Source organism: Borostomias antarcticus, assembly GCF_949987555.1.
Source record: "Borostomias antarcticus genome assembly, chromosome: 9".
Classification (NCBI taxonomy): domain Eukaryota; kingdom Metazoa; phylum Chordata; class Actinopteri; order Stomiiformes; family Stomiidae; genus Borostomias; species Borostomias antarcticus.
The window spans coordinates 8,178,123-8,195,358 of NC_140242.1; the positions used below are offsets into that span (position 1 = coordinate 8,178,123).

The following is a 17,236-nucleotide window of genomic DNA, read 5'->3' on the forward strand; positions in this document are numbered from 1 at the left end:
CGCGAAATTGCGGACTTTCGGTAAGTGCGGTTAAAGTGCGCAAAATGGCGCACTTGTGGACCTAGCAATTCTGTTTTGGGACTACCCTCAAATCAATCAATCAAAGCTTTATTTGTATATTTGTATGTTTACCCTGAGCCCTTGTGGCCTGTAAGGCCACAAGGCCGCGAGTGCTCTGCACTTTTACCTGCAAGTGCGCGATTTGGGATTCAGCTACTGACAGACAGAGAGAGAGAGACAGAGAGAGAGAGAGAGACAGAGGACGTGAGGAGGAGAGTCTTTGTAGAGCGTTGTCATTCATCTAAATTATGTGCAATATTACTACAGTATGTTGCCTGCTCATCACTCATCAGGTGTGTGTGTATGTGTGTGTGTGTGTGTGTGTGTGTGTGCACACACGTGGGTGAGCTCATATCTAAAGAGAGACCACCTGTTTCACCTACAGAGCCCGACATGGGCAAATCATCTTTATCACTGCTGGAAATGTCTCATACACACACACACACACACACACACATACACATAGGCACGCACGCACGCACACACACACACACACACATGCACGCACGCACACACACCCACACACACATATGCACACACACACACACACACACATATGCACACACGCACACACACACACATTTGAATTTTTAAATTAGGTCCGCATTTTCAAAATACATTACAGGGACCCAAATATAATTCCATTGCTGTCGTGTTGTTTGGTCGTTTAAATTTGCACTGAAATTAAAAAAGCATTCTGTCCCATTTTGGTTCACATAATAGGTCATAGTGTTCACCTATTCAACGATGTATGTCAAAAAAAAGACAAAATTCTACTTTTGTTGTAATCTTATAGCAAAGTATATAATTTCTTACTTCCTGGAAAAACGGTAGGTCACGTGCAATGACGACAACAGGTACCTTAGATTTTAGGCCAATAATCTTACGACATCCACCCGACAATCAACGCTATCCTTCTATTCTCTAAAGTTCTTAAAACCCGTCCACTTGTCAATGTTCCAATCAAATTCCTCTAAACATTATGTCCCACCCTCATAGCTGCGTCGGAAATACGTCAAACTACGGAAGTTAGATGATCTCAAACGTCCGTTTCTGTGTGACTTTAACGTGTCACATTTCATAGTTACAAGCAAGCTTCTAGGATGTACACAATATATACTGACATGCACATACATACACACATATTAACATATATCTTGGTGTATACATAACTAGAAATGGTGCTCAGAGAGCACAAACCTCCACCCCTGAATGCATTTCGTGGCTCTGTGCACGCCAAAATTGAATGGGGTCTAAATTGGCCCATGCTACACCCCTCCACCGAGTTTCTTGAAAAGCAGTCTGGTAGTTTTTGCGCCATCCATCCATCCATCCACCCACCCACACACCCACCCACCCATCCACCCATCCACCCATCCATCCATCCATCCATCCATCCATCCATCCATCCATCCATCCATCCATCCATCCATCCATCATCCATCCATCATCCATCCATCCATCCATCCATCCATCCATCCATCCATCCATCCACTTATCCAGGGTCGGGTCGCGGAGGCAGCAGTTCCAGCAGGGGGTCCCAGACATCCCTTTCCCTAGCAGCATCAACCAGCTCTACCTGGGGAATCTTTAGCCGCTCACTCGTCTCGCATAGCCAGACCTATCTCCACACTTTGTTTACGCTGTGCCAGCGCCGGAGACAGGTCTGGCTGGACATATTACCATTCTGCAATAGGGGGGAAAAAAACGCAGTATTTCTTTAAACCAATCACAGTCGTCTTGGGCGGAGCCAGCCCCGGACGCAGCGACGGTGCTCTTGCAAAATAGTCTGGATTGAATCTGATTGGTGCCGAGAGAATCAGATTAATTTGTGTCACCACTGATTGGGCAGTGTGACAACGAATGACAAGGTTTATTGCCAAAACCTACATCCGTTGAGTCAGACTAGCCGCTCACAGGCCAGTGTGGAGATGTAGTCCCGCCACCTGGTCATGGGTCTACCCTGTGGCCGCCTCCCAGCTGGACATGCCTGGAACACCTCCCTAGGGAGGCGCCCAGAAGGCATCCTGACTAGATGTCCGAACCACCTCAACTGGCTCCTTTCAACGCAAAGGAAGGGCAGCTCTACTCCGAGTCTCTGACTTTTGCGTAATCCTATAGTCCAAAAAATAAATGGAGGTGAATGGCCAGCCCGGCTGTGTTTGGGTAGCTCGTGGACCCGACCCATGATTTGGAGCGGCTCCAAAATTTAATTGTTTTTTAGTTAGCCCATGCTACACCCTTCCACTGAGTTTCGTGAAAATCGGTCAAGTAGTTTTTGTGTAATCCGCTCACAAACAAATGAACAAGCGAACAAACACGGCACCAAAAACACTACCTCTCTGTGCTGTCGCTGGGGCAGATGTAAGAATGATGTGCAGTAAGCATACAGAAAATACGGAACACGTACAATTGAGTCTGACTCACTAATACCAGGGGAGTTATGGGCACAGAAAACATCTTCTCCTCCAAATACAGTGGCTGCCAATAATGGAGGAGATTGAGCAATATTTATCAGTCTGCTTTGCTTCACACTTGGTCAACCCCATAATCCTCAATCCTCTGACTACTAACCTATGGACATGGCTCAGGCTGCCAAATATGAACACAATTAGCTGACACTTGTAGCCTAGCTGTATAACGGCCTGTATCAGTGGCTGGTCCTTGTGTTTAGAGAGAAACACTTCTTCTAAACTAGAATCCAAAGTACAGCCTACTTACAACAGGAACACCTTACTGTGGTTCTCATCAATCACAATGATATCCAGTCACACAAACGGACGCACGCATGCACACTCACAAACTCACGCACGCACGCACGCACGCACGCACGCACACACACACACACACATGGCTGGACCCTCACATAGGGACATACTCCAGAACTTTTTAGCGGACCCACTCTCTCCCTTCGTCTCCACTTTCTCTCCCTTCCATTTCTCCTCCTCTCGTATCATCCTCACCCCCTTCCCATCTCCTCCTCTCCTCATCCCCTCTCCTCCTCATCCCTGTCATCTCTCCTCCTCCTCATCCCTTTCTCCTCAGGGGGTACACATTTTCCCCTCCATTTGATGCGATCGATTTCTGTCCAGTTCACGGATGAGTCAGTCTCTCTCACTTTATCTGCCTGTCCCTCTTTCTCTCTCTCTCTGTCTGCTTCTCTCCAGAGTTTGGCTCCATTCTCTCTCATTCTTGCGAATCAAATGCAATCTCAAGTCCTGTCCACGGCAGGCTGCAGCACACAAAGAGAGGAAGAACGAGATAACAGGAATTAAAGATTGAAAAAGCTGATGATTTGGATTGAAAAGATGACAATGAAGAGAACACAGAGGGTCAAGCAGAGGTTAGGGAGGGAGGTTAGGATGGGAGGTTACGGAGGGAGGTTAGGATGGGAGGTTACGGAGGGAGGTTAGGATGGGAGGTTACGGAGGGAGGTTAGGATGGGAGGTTACGGAGGGAGGTTAGGATGGGAGGTTACGGAGGGAGGTTAGGATGGGAGGTTAGGACGGGAGGTTAGGGAGGGAGGTTAGGGAGGGAGGTTAGGATGGGAGGTTAGGATGGGAGGTTAGGATGGGGGGTTAGGACGGGAGGTTAGGGTGGGAGGTTAGGATGGGAGGTTAGGGAGGGAGGTTAGGGAGGGAGGTTAGGGTGGGAGGTTAGGATGGGGGGTTAGGGAGGGGGGTTAGGGAGGGAGGTTAGGATGGGGGGTTAGGGAGGGGGGTTAGGGAGGGAGGTTAGGACGGGAGGTTAGGACGGGAGGTTAGGGAGGGAGGTTAGGATGGGGGGTTAGGGAGGGGGGTTAGGGAGGGAGGTTAGGATGGGGGGTTAGGATGGGGGGTTGGACGCGTCTCCGTCCTCTATCTATCCCCAATTCTTCATCCCCACCTTCCTCCTTTTTTCTTTCTCCTTTGCCCTGCCTCTCTCTCTCTCTCTCTCTCTCTCTCACTCTCTCTCTCTCCCTCTCTCACTCTCTCTCTCACTCTCTCTCTCGATTTGTTGCTTAATAGAAGGAGTGAGAGTAGAATGAGAGTGTTTTTAGTGTTTGCATGTGTCTGTGTGTGTGTGCGTGTGAGAGAGAGTGATTCTTAGCAGAAGAGTGTTTACCCTCAACCCTGACCCCTCTCACACAATTCAAGAGATGGAGAGAGAGGAGAAAGAGGAGGGATCACACACACACACACACACACACGCACGCACACACACACACACACACACACACACACACACCCCTCCAGACCTGACTGAATTATTGGATTGCAGAGGAGATCTTTCTCTCAATAGGAATTCCTGCATAAATAAAGGTTAAAAAAGTAATGTATTTTGTACTCAATATACATAATACATCAATACTCTCTGGAACAGATACATGTAAGACCGGAGTAATCAATCACACTTTATCTGATCGACTGACACAATTGGCTGAGTACTGCAAGTCTGATATTGAGTTGACCAGGGAGGGAATTTCTGTACAGATCAATTCGTAACACAATCACAGCTCTATGCACATACAATACTGACTGTACATATTGTATTGTGCAAACACAGCCTGATACACAGACAAACAGACATACACAGACATTTTACATTACATTACAATCATTCTGCACAGTTATCCAAAACGACTAACAATAATTGCATTTAACGTAGGTAGTTAGTGTACTACTACTCACCAGAACTCACAAGTGCTCCTCCTTTCTAAACAAGTGACTAAGTGCATAATCATAATCTGCGGAAGCCAAAGAGCAAGAGCAAAATATAAATACAATAGGTGCTTAAGGATCCAGGTAGTACTTCTTGAAGAGGTGAGTTTTGAGCCTGTGGCAAAAGATGGGCAGCGTTCTCACGTCAGTGGACAGTTCATTCCACCACTGCGGGGCTAAGACAGAAAAGAGCCGTGACCGTGTCGATCAACCGCAGGGGCCTCAGAGTGCCGGGGCAGCCAATCGCCCCGAGGTAGCAGAGCGTAGCGGTCAAGAGGGGGTGTAGGGTTTGACCATGGCCTGGAGGTAGGAGGGGGCTGTTCCTTTCATTGCCCTGTAGGTGAGTACCAGAGTTTTCAACTGGATGCATTTCGAACAAACTAGTTAATGACTCCAGTGCACCATTAAGCTCACCTGGGACGATTTGAGGGATATTATTTTTGGGATTGTGTGTGTGTGTGTGTGGGGGGGGGGGGTGCGTGAATGCAGGAGGTCATTTCCAGTATATTAATAGATGACACCAGAGGGACACTGATGAAGCACGCACACACTCATGCACACACACACACAGTTTTACCAATACTACAGTGAATCTGTGGTGTGTGTGTGTGTGTGTGTGTGATAGATGTGCGATAGGCAGCAGTGCTTCCCCAGCAGTTACTGTAGAAGTGCAGGCCGAGAGTTCATAGTGCAGCAACAGTGCTGAACTCTGCTGTCCAGGGATATAAGACCAATGAGATCAACCAACAACGCCATGCAACCTCAGCCACTGTGTGTGTTTGTGTGTGTGTGTGTGTGTGTGTGTGTGTGTGTAAAATAGCCCGCTCTTTTTCATGTGTTCGTGAACCAGAAAAATGCAAGGTCAATGACCTCTCAAGGTCACCACATGTCCGATACAAAAATGCCCCCAGGTCTGAAATGATTCATCCAAGAGTATGTGCTGAAATGTTCATGTTTTAGTTTATGTTTCATAAAATGTTTTTAATTCTAATTCGATTCTAATGTCTGGACGCAGGCAAATGAAATGCACTGCCTCACTATGTGTGTATGTGCTATCCAGGCTTCACAACATCCTTCATCCTTCAGTGAGGCGGCTGTAGCTCAGTTGGTAGAGCGGGTTGTTCAATGATCGAAGAGTCAGCGGTTCGAATCCCTGCTCCAACTGTCCACATGTCGAAGTGTCCTGGAGCAAGACACCTAACCCCAAATTGCTCCAAATGAGCAGGTTAGTACCTTGCATGGCAACTGCTGTGAATGGGTGAATGAGAGGCCATTGTAAAGCGCTTTGAGTGCCGCTAAGGTGGAAAAGCGCTATATAAGTGCAGTCCATTTACCATTCAAAACCACAGACAAGCGGGCAGATGAGATGATGCAAAACTCTTGTTTATTATATATATATTTATGTATATATATTTAAAAAAATGGAGGACAAGTCTGCATACAAGTTGTTTTTCTGTTGTCCTACAGTCAGCATCACATCCTCTCGAACATACTATCACACACACACATGTACGTGCACACACACGTGCACAAACACACAAACCCTGCAGTAGCCGGACCCTCCTATGAGAAAGGTCTACAAAATACAAGACTGTATATGATTGCTTCAGCAAGTACTGTAAACCATCTATAATTATCAATCATCCTCAACCACTGTTCACGTTGTAGATGACACTCAGGTCCCCTCTGCTAATGCAGTATTACTACTAGGTACACACTAGTCCCATTTGCGCGTACTAAAAGTATGTGTACTGTGGTCTTTTATATAGTACACATACAAGTGAAATGCTAGGGCATAGAGGCTCATTCAAGACACATGACTATTCATTCATCACCATTTCTGATTGATTTGATACAGTACAAATCATTCTCTTATTCAACAACTATTACCACATACATCAAAGACTAGACTTACATATCAAAGACTAATTTGTACACATCTAAGACTAGTCTGCACATACTAGGGGGATTCATCACTGTCATAATTCTGTCCAGCAGTAATACTTGTTTGCCTGTTTATACAGTATGTCTCACGCTGCCTACAGTCTACATTATAGTACAGTAACTTCAGTAGACAGCACATTATTTCACTTGTCCCTGATCTCAGCCATTCTTAAAGAGTGAAAGGCATGGGAATTTACAGTGCTTATTTTCTGCACACACGCGCGCGCACATACACACACACACACACACACACGTGTCCTGACGCACACAAATGCTTGCGCACGCACAGAGAGTGAAAGAGAGCAATGATTCTCCAACCACCACTACACAATACTCTTAAAGTTCAACTACTTGCGTTGCAGCAACATAAATTATCACAAAATATCAAAACAATAAATATCAATATTTCAAGTACAGGGTGTTCACATCACAAGTCTTTCAGCAGTTTGTTAGAGTACAGTAGCCAATGAGAAACATGCGTGTGTGATTAACACAGAGGGTAAACCCAGCGGACCTGGGTGGGCCTGGGCTGGGGCGACTACGTTCTGGAATGATCCTCTGTCTTCATTGCCTGAGAGAGAGAGAGAGACAGAGAGAGAGGGAGGGAGGGAGGGAGGGAGGGAGGGAAAGAGAAAGAGAGAGAGGGAGGGAGGGAGGGAGAGAGAAGGAGAGAGAGAGAGAGAGGGAGAGAGTGGGAGAGAGAGAGAGAGAGAGAGAGTGGGAGAGAGAGAGAGAGAGAGAGAGGGAGGGAAAGAGAGAGAGGGAGGGAGAGAGAAGGAGAGGGAGAGAGTGGGAGAGAGAGAGAGAGAGAGTGGGAGAGAGGGAGAGAGAGAGAGAGGGAGAGAAAGAGAGAGAGAGAGAGAGAGAGAGAGAGAGAGAGATTGAGGGAGAGAGTGTTCGGCCCGCTTTAGAGCTGTGCGTGTATGTGTGTTTGTGTATACATGTGTACAGTACTATACGTGTGTGTGTGTGTGTGTGTGTGTGTGTGTGTGTTTGTCCAAATGTCCCCACAAGTATAGTAAAACAGCATGTTTCAACTGGTTCATTTTAGGGCTAGGGTTAGGTTAGGGGTTAGGGGTTAGGTTTAGGGTTAGGGTGAGGGGTAAAAGGGTATGGGTTAGGGTTAGGGTTTATGGCTAGGGCTTAAGTTTAGCGGTCCACCAAGTACAGGTATACAAAATAAAAGCTGTGTTTGTGTGTATGGTGAACAATATGTCGGTGTGTGTGTGTGTGTGTGTGTGTGTACAGTACTGTATATGCGTGTGTGTGTGTGTGTGTGTGTGTGCGTGTGGCCGTACGGTGAACAGTGTGTGTGTGTGTGTGTGTGTGTGTGTGTGTATGTGTACCTGCTGCGATGTGGTCCATAAGAGTCCAGTACGACTGTGCTGGCCTGTTCAAGGTTCCACTGGCAGCGTTCTAGAACCTCGTGGCATTCTGCTCGAGAACGCAGGCCCAGACGGAACAGCTGTTCTACCTACAGCACACAGACAACGCAGACGTGTGAAGGTGACTAGTCCAAGAAGGGCTTGGTGTGGGTGCGCATCGAGGGGTGTGTGTGTGAACGTGTGTATGAATGTGTGTGATTGTGTGTGTATATACCTTCAGGTGATGGACTGCCTGTGGGACACTCCAGTTGTGGCTCTGAAGGGCTGTCTCACACTCATCTACCGTCACACCGTGCACTGCCCCCTGCACCTACACACACATGCACAAAAACACACAAATTAATAAATATGCCGTCACATGAACAGACACCTGCTACGCCATTTGCATCTAGCTCCTCCCCCACCTTTTTGACACTGTGCTCCTGTTGCATGTTGGGAGCTGTATTCCTTTCATTATTGTTGTTGTAGGAGGAGTTGGGCTTGGCTCCGCCTGGCTGCTGGTGCATCATGGGCCTGACGGCGGCCATGTTTGCCCCATACCTGTCTAGGTAGGCGGGCCGCTCCGGCAGAGGGGAGGGGACAGAGCCCTGAGAGCTGTCGACCAACGCTGAGAGGCCACGCCCCTCTGAGAAGGGGTCCAATGAGGAGGCGGCGGGAGGAGCCACCGCCAGCCTGGAGGAGAGCGAGGAGGCGGGAGGAGAGAGAGAGGGGGAGGAGGAGGAGAGGGGGGAGCCGAGGGGAGGGACACAGCACAGGCCCGCCCTCTGGCGGGGGGAGACGGAGAGGGGGGGAGGGGGGATATAGAGAGGGGAGGAGGAGAGGGGGGGAGGGGGGATGGAGAGAGGGGAGGAGGAGATGGGGGGTGGGGGGATGGAGAGAGGGGAGGAGGAGAGCGGGGGCACCAGCGGCAGGGGGGAGGAGGAGCGGGAGGCGGGCTGGGAGAGGGCGTGGTCCCTGGGCGGGATCTGAGGGGGCGTGCCCTCGCCGTCGCCCAGGGACACGGAGCTAGAGCGGGGGTAGGCCCGCGAGGCGGGCGCCTGTTTCGACCGCAGGGGTGGCACGGGGGTGCGCGGTGGCAGGACGGGTCTGTCCTCGTAGGAGGATGGTGGGGGCAGGTAGATCTGGCGGTGGGGGGCAGGGGGCGCCAGGGGCGCCAGGGGGAGGGGGGAGGAGGGCAGGGAGCGCCCGGGAGCCATGGGAACCTGCAGTTTCACCATCACCTGCAGATCAGCAGAAGAAGAAAAACTTCAATCCATGTTATGAATTGTACATGTGTGCATGTGTGTATACTGTGTGTGTACGTGTGTATATGTGTGTGCGTGCGTGTGTGTGTGTGTGTGTGTGTGTGTATGTGTGTGTATATGTGTGTGTCTGTCTTCTACAGTACCTCTCTCTGCAGCTCCTGGAACAGATCAGCTGACTGAGACTCGTTCCTCCCCAGGCTGGGCACCGCCAGCGTGTCCTCCGCCAGTCCCCTGTTGATAGACCGCACCTCCTGGTCCTCTGATTGGTCCTGGTCCTCTGCTGCAACCGCGTCGTAGGCAGGAAGTGGGAGGGGCCAGTCCAGGATGGAGGGCGTGTCCTGAGGAGAGAGATTGAGCGTTGGCTGGAGTATTTTTCATACTCCTCCACCATGAAAATGATCTTCCACGTTTGTCTGGAGACGAACCACGGGGTAGTTTTGGTTGGTGATATTGTTTGGGGGGGGTGAACGTACGGGCCGGTAAGCGATGCTTTAAGTCAGGGATAACTCACGGCTAGCTGGTCATTAACCACAGAGGGCTGGTTGTATGTTATGATGATTATTACACATGATTATTACATATACAATCAAAATATTGATTTGAATATTTTTGATGTTTATTTTGTAGCTTCAGCAGAAAAAATAAAGCAACGTCTGGCTTCAGCTACGAGAAATCGTCTCTAGCAATGCTGCTGCTTGGCTATAGATGTGGTAGACTACACAGGTAGCCTAGATTCACTACTGGGCAGTGGATCATTCTCTATCGGCCGGAGGTGAAATGATCTCATATTCCCACTACTTGATCCGACACCATTTAACTACAACCAGTTGAGGCCAAAACCACTGAAATGGAACAAGCAAGAAACACTTTCTTGCTTCAGGGAATTAGCTTAACGTTACATAACAACGGTCGATATATAGATAGATAGCAGCGGACAATATTGCTCCATTGCCCCTAACGTATTGAGAAAATAATTGACCACAGAATGTATCGATTGTCCAATCAAAATCGGGTATTGGTGCTGTGTAATAAGATGTGTTCACATACAGTCTCTTTTGCTCCCCCCCCCCTCTCTCCGTCCCCCTTCTTGCCCTCTCATTTTCATTGGTTGATCTATTTGTTTGTCTTTGTTCTGTTTGTTTGTCTTTGTTCTGTAATGTGTTTACATTTGTAATTTATTTATTTATCTTTGATCTTCTTCCTTGTTTGATCTCATGCACTTTTTATTATGTGTCAGCATGACTGTATTATTAGGTTATATTTCTTAAAATGTGTCTAAATAATTCCGTTAGGGATGGGCCTTGTTGTGACGGCCGGACACGAAAATAAAATTATTCATTCATTCATTCATACAGTACACCAGTTCAGACCGTTTAAAGCAGTCTTATGTTTGTAGTTCTCTAGTTTGTAGTTTGTATGTCTCTCTGTTCTAGATTGTAGTTTTTATGTCTTTCTCTGTTCTAAACTGGTTTGTCGAATATTCATCATTCATCATGTCAAATGTAAAATCTTTAGGACAACAGTTTCAGAACTGAGAAGGCAGTTTTAAAACAAACATTCTGTTCTAAAACTGCTTAGAACTGTTTGGGGATGTTGTATGTGAACCCATCTTAAAGAGGGATCTTTTGACCACCCCCTCTCTCTCCCTACCTGTAGCGTGTCCTGGTCAGGCTGGCTCCGCCCCCTCTCTCTCCCTACCTGTAGCGTGTCCTGGTCAGGCTGGCTCCGCCCCCTCTCTCTCCCTACCTGTAGCGTGTCCTGGTCAGGCTGGCTCCGCCCCCTCTCTCTCCCTACCTGTAGCGAGTCCTGGTCAGGCTGGCTCCGCCCCCTCTCTCTCCCTACCTGTAGCGTGTCCTGGTCAGGCTGGCTCCGCCCCCTCTCTCTCCCTACCTGTAGCGTGTCCTGGTCAGGCTGGCTCCGCCCCCTCTCTCTCCCTACCTGTAGCGTGTCCTGGTCAGGCTGGCTCCGCCCCCTCTCTCTCCCTACCTGTAGCGTGTCCTGGTCAGGCTGGCTCCGCCCCCTCTCTCTCCCTACCTGTAGCGTGTCTTGGTCCGGTTGGCATGTCTCTGTGAGCGGAGAGGGCGTGGCCGAGCTGAAGCTGTCATCGGTGAAGTCGATGAGTGAGACCTCGCTACGGGCTGAGCGCACGCTCTGCCCCTCCCATGGGCGGAGCTTGAGGCCCAGAGAAACGCCCACCAGGCTCTTTATCCCGGGCAGGGCGGCTCCATCGTCATCACCGCCGTCGTCGTCCAGCACCGAGTCATAGAAGGGCTCTACACACACACACACACACACACACACACACACACACACACACACACACACACACACACACAATCTTTATTACTTTACACACACACAATCTTTATTACTTTACTAAGTTGACAGGTAGCGCACACACATACACGCACACACACGTCTTTACTACTTTACTAAGTTGACAGGTAACACACATACACACATACGCACATGCACACACACACGCGCACACACACACACACACAGATGTTGAGTTGAGAAGGGAGAGGAGGTCTTACTCTTCAGCAGGACAGCGGGCTGCGGAGGTCGAGGGGGGGGCAGCTCTGGTGCGGGTGCGAGAGAGAGAGACAAGCAACGATAAATATCTGTGTATGTGTGTGCGCGTGTTTGTGTGTGTTAGTGTATATCTCAGTGCATGAGTGTGTGTATGTGTGTGTGTCAGTGAGTGTGTGAATTTATTTTTTTTACTTTAAATTTGTATTCACCTTTATTTATATGGGTAAAAAATCTAATTGAGATCATTTACAAGAGAGACTTATAAGTAGACAGCAGCTTAACACAGTTACAGACAGACAGGATGTGCAAAAGATCAAATAAAACGCAAAACAGTAAAATGGTCGATGCAGAATACGTGAGGGAATGTGTGTGAGTGAGTGAGTGAGTGAGTGAGTGAGTGAGTGAGTGAGTGAGTGAGTGAGTGAATGAGTGATTGAGTGTGTGTATGTGCAAGTGTGTGTGCGTGTGTGTGTGTGCGTGTGCGTGTGTGTGTGTGTGTGTGTGTGTGTGTGTGTGTGTGTGTGTGTGTGTGTGTGAGGGCGGGAGACTCACTCTTGGCGCGGTTGGGCAGCTTGGTGGGTCTGGCGCTGGAAGGGTTCATTCCCAGGATATCTGGGGGGTCCATGGGGTTCCCCAAGTACAGACTGGAGAGAGGACAACAGTCACACACACACACACACACACACACACACACACACACACACACACACACACACACACACACACACACACACACACACACACACACCCTTTGTTAAGAAGGGGACATGGAACTGACTGGGCAGACTGAAATGCAGCCACAGATAATACACTGCTGCCCTCTAGTGGTCAGAGGCAGTAACTGCTTGGCCAGAGTTCCTGTCTGAGAGACTGTTTGATGAGGAGATGCCAGAGTTAGTAGAGGGAAGCGGGGGGGGGGGGGGGGGGGTTTAGGGGTGGGGGATGAGCCAGACCATATAGATTCTGTAGAGATTTAGGCTGTGTTTGTGTGTGCGTGTGTATGTTACCTGTCTACACAGTCAGTGTGCCCCCAGCTCCTGTGTGTGTGTGTGTGTGTGTGTGTCTGTGTGTGTTACCTGTCTATCTGCTCAGCTCCTGTGTGTGTGTGTGTGTGTGTGTGTTACCTGTCTATACGGTCCGCGTGGCCCCAGCTCCTGTGTGTGTGTGTGTGTGTGTGTTACCTGTCTATACGGTCCGCGTGGCTCCAGCTCCTGTGTATGTGTGTGTGTGTGTGTGTGTATATGTGTGTGTGTGTTACCTGTCTATACGGTCCGCGTGGCCCCAGCTCCTGTGTGGGTCTGTGTCTCCGTGGCCGGTGTGGATGAAGGAGTGTTTGAGCGGCCTGCTGATGTCCTGAGCAGACAGGCCGGCCACCGAGGTCACCACGTGACGCGGAAACTGACCGATACGCAATGTCCGCCTGTTCTGACCACGCCACCAATAGTGTTCCGCCCTACAGGAGAGATACAGTACAGTACCTAGAGTAGATATGGTGTGTATACACACACACGCACACACACACGCACATATAGACATGTACAAAAAAACAGAAGCCCTGACCTGCCCTCGATGATGGTGATGATGTCATTCATGGTGATCTGGAGTTTGTCCGGCTCGTCAAAGTCCTGCAGCGCCCGCATCTCCGTGGGCGTGGTCTGCACACCGTGACATCATCATTAGGAGACAAGAGAAAGCGCTGGTTTCGCTACACAATACGATGACCAATGCTAGCACTTTACATCTAGTTGTCTAATCTAGGGTTAGGCTCTGGTATGAGGACTATTCTACCTACTGTAGAATACTCTTCATCTGCCTCAACTTCCAACTTCCCTCTAATCTCATCTCCCCTCTCCTGTGTCCTTCCTCTCCTCCCCTGCCCCCTCTCTCCTTCTCCTCTCCCCTCCCCCACCTCCACTAGGAAGTCTCTCAGGGCGATGAACGTGGGTCTGTCCTCCGGTTTGGGGCTCCAGCACTGCAGCATCACGTTGTAGACGTCCTGGGGACAGTCGTCTGGCTTACACAGCCTCTGGCCCTCCGCGTCCACCTTGTGGAGGATCTACACACACACACACACACACACACGCACACACACACACACAGGCACACATGCAGACACAAACACACACGCAAACACACACACACATACACACACACTGAATTGATCTCTGCGTCTACAATGTCTAATGTTCAATTGTACAGTATGTGTTTGTGCAGCAGACGTTATCGCTGACTGTATCTCTGAGTATATTAACTTCTGTGTTGATATGATTATTCCTTGTAAAACTTTCCCCAGTAATAAACTCTGGGTTACTAGAGAGATCAAGGTATCTATTAATAAAAATAAACTTGCTTTTAAAAATGGTGACAAGGATCTGATTAAATTAGCACAGAAAGAAGTGAAAAGTGTTATTAGACAAGGGAAGAGGAATTATAAAGACAAAGTTGAGGGCAAACTACAGTGTGATAGCAGAGGTCTGTGAAAGAGCATGAAATGAATAACAGGCTCTGGCCACACTACTGGACTAATCACTTCTTTGCCAGGTTCGACGCACAGGATTTCTCTGCTGAGCTAGAATCAGTCTGCTCCACTCTCTCCATAAGGGGGTCTACTGGCAATCCCAGCCCCCCAATAACGATCACCCCTGACGAGATCTGCTCCCAGCTGAAGAGGCTTGGGCCAAACAAGGCCCCTGGCCCAGATGGGGTCTCTCATACGCCCTCAAGGTGTGTGTTGAACAGCTCCTCAACGCGCTCCAGTTTATCTCCCCACCCTTCTCTCTCCCAGGCTAGGCCTTAACCTCTCGGCTCATGAAATGCTTTGAGAGAGTTGTGCTTGGGCATCTCAGCAGGTCTCTGTCCATTTAGATACACTCCAATTCGCATACAGGAAGAGAGTTTGTGTGGATGATGCTCTTCTTTAAATGCTACATAAAGTCTACAGCAAGTTTACATAGAAAGTCAATACAATTCACGCGAACTGGGCGGCGGGCGGCACCAGCAGCGCAAATCAGGCGAACCTGGCAGCGCGGCGACCTTCGCAAAAGTTCAATTTTTTCAAAACTTTCTGCGGCGGATTCGCGCGGCAACCCATTGGATCCCGCGGCGAGATTGGGGTGAACTGGGCGGTGTGAATTTTCTCGCCGAGCCCGGTGTGAAAGTAGCATTAGCTGATGCCTCTGCTAGGATTTTATTCTTTGATTTCTAATGCTTTCAACACGATTGTGCCACATATCCTAGCCAAAGATCACCGATTTCAATCTAAATAGCACTACTGTGGCATGGGTCTTGGACTACCTCACATCTAGACCCCAATATGTGAGGCTTGGGGGTAAGGTGTCCAAGACTATTATTTCTAACATTGGTGCTCCTCAAGGCACTGTTTTGTTCCCCTTTTTTATTTTCTTTGTCTACCTCAGACTGCAGGTTGAGTCTGACATCTGGTTACCAATGGTTACCACTCCACTTGCACTTGTACAATACATCCTCAATGACAACTACCTAACTCCCCAACAGGAGATTGATGGCTTTGTAACTGGTGTGATTTAAACCATCTTATTCTCAACACCAGTAAGACCAAAGAAGTTGTTGTTGATTTCAGAAGAAAAAGGCTGCATGGACTCTGGTTCTGATTAAAGGGGATGCTGTTGAGGTGGTTTCTTCACACAAGTACCTCAGAGTCCACATAGATAATAAGCTGAACTGGAATGAGAACACCAGTGCCATCTATAAAAGGCCCAGTCCAGACTGTTTTTTCTTAGAAAGCTCTGTTCTTTTGATTGGTTAGCAGGCCACTCCTTCATGTGTTCTATCAAAGCATTTTGGCAAGTGCCTTATTTTATTCTGTTGCTGCCTGAGCTCCGGTGACAGGAACAAGATCAACAAACTGAACAAGAAGGCAGGATCAATGATTGGTCTAACGCCTGAATCGCTGGAGATCAGGATCAATGATTGGTCTAAAGCCTGAACTTCTGGAGATCACAGTCAAGGAGAGAATGAGAAGAAAGCTGAGGTGTGTGATGAATAATGTTGATCATCCAATGCACTCTGTCTTTAGCGAGCTGAAGAGATCCTTTAGCAACAGACTTGTGATGCCGAGGTGCTCTACTGGTAGATGTGTGAAGTAATTTGTTCCTGCTACTGTGAAGTTCTTTAATGAATCTTTGTCATATCTGACTGTGCTCTCCATCTACTGCCTACATTGCCTTGAGACAGGCTCTACTGTCCTGTATTCAGTTGTGTTGTGTGTTGCGTCAGGCCTTTGTGCTGTGTTATGTGTTATATGTTGTGTTGTGTGTTTTTGTACTATAGTGGCACTCAATTTCTCCCTTGGGGATTAATAAAAAACTAACTAACTAGCTATTGTAGCGTGATTTGGCCTCCAGAAGTTAGCCAAGCAGTCAGCGAGGTACTACTCCGTTTCACCAATATTGGGAGCTGCTCAATATGGAGGAGGCGTTGTTTTCTGTACCCATGAAGTAGTTACTGTGTCCTGTCAGCCTGTCATTGTCATCATCTTGTGTGTACTGTTATGTAACAATGTGAGGCCATCTAGGTACTTATGTAACTGACTGACTCCGTAAGTCCGATACAACATTGTTAGTGTTTACGCCCTTTGTATTTTTATTTATGTGGACACAAATAAATTATTCAAATGGACTGTATGTGTGTTGTGTGTGTGTGTGCATGCGTGTGTGTGTTCATGTGTGTATGTATGTGTGTGTGTGTTGTGGCACCCTCCCTGCCATGGGTGGGCGCAAGGCTGCCACAGGGCCACAAACCGCGGCCGCGACGGCACCCCAACCGGCCCCAGAGACCCGGAAACTCCGCTGGGCAGTTCAGCACCATGGACAGCGTGGCCAGGTGGTGAATGGAGTCTACCGGCCATTCACCATCGCCATGGCAACCCCGCCACTCAGCTGCAGACAATCGGCTCGTTTGCCGTCTCCCTGGAGCAACACCGGCTGGAGCCACTCAGCTAACGAGCTGGGTCTCCATAAAACCTCAGAGAGGAGAACACTCGGCAGTCCAGGGACTCCATAAAACCCCAGAGAGGAGAACACTCGGCAGTCCAGGGACTCCATAAAACCCCAGAGAGGAGAACACTCGGCAGTCCAGGGACTCCATAAAACCCCAGAGAGGAGAACACTCGGCAGTCCAGGGACTCCATAAAACCCCAGAGAGGAGAACACTCGGCAGTCCAGGGACTCCATAAAACCCCAGAGAGGAGAACACTCGGCAGTCCAGGGACTCAGTGAGAAGGATAGGAGGAACGCTGGCTGAATTCCTGGTCTAAAGAACCCCTGCCTAACATTGCTTTCTGTGTCTTATCTGACCACAGCGCTGACGACCGGAGCAGAGCCCAGGATCC

The 17,236-nt window shown here is 48.8% G+C and overlaps 1 protein-coding gene across 1 annotated transcript in view; it reads right to left on the minus strand.

Annotated features, from left to right (window-relative positions):
• Positions 1 to 6,233: 6,233 nt before the first annotated feature.
• The window catches only part of tnk2a (tyrosine kinase, non-receptor, 2a), a gene marked incomplete at both ends in the record, with an annotated part of 18,844 nt that continues 7,841 nt past the window's right edge, over positions 6,234 to 17,236 (minus strand). Inside the window, 11 exons of the mRNA XM_084442819.1 lie at positions 6,234 to 6,252; positions 8,051 to 8,178; positions 8,304 to 8,399; positions 8,494 to 9,309; positions 9,477 to 9,671; positions 11,368 to 11,606; positions 11,871 to 11,915; positions 12,421 to 12,512; positions 13,127 to 13,321; positions 13,429 to 13,523; positions 13,778 to 13,924. Of these exons, the coding sequence (XP_084298945.1) occupies positions 6,234 to 6,252; positions 8,051 to 8,178; positions 8,304 to 8,399; positions 8,494 to 9,309; positions 9,477 to 9,671; positions 11,368 to 11,606; positions 11,871 to 11,915; positions 12,421 to 12,512; positions 13,127 to 13,321; positions 13,429 to 13,523; positions 13,778 to 13,924 (2,067 nt within the window). The remainder of the gene's footprint in view (positions 6,253 to 8,050; positions 8,179 to 8,303; positions 8,400 to 8,493; positions 9,310 to 9,476; positions 9,672 to 11,367; positions 11,607 to 11,870; positions 11,916 to 12,420; positions 12,513 to 13,126; positions 13,322 to 13,428; positions 13,524 to 13,777; positions 13,925 to 17,236) is intronic.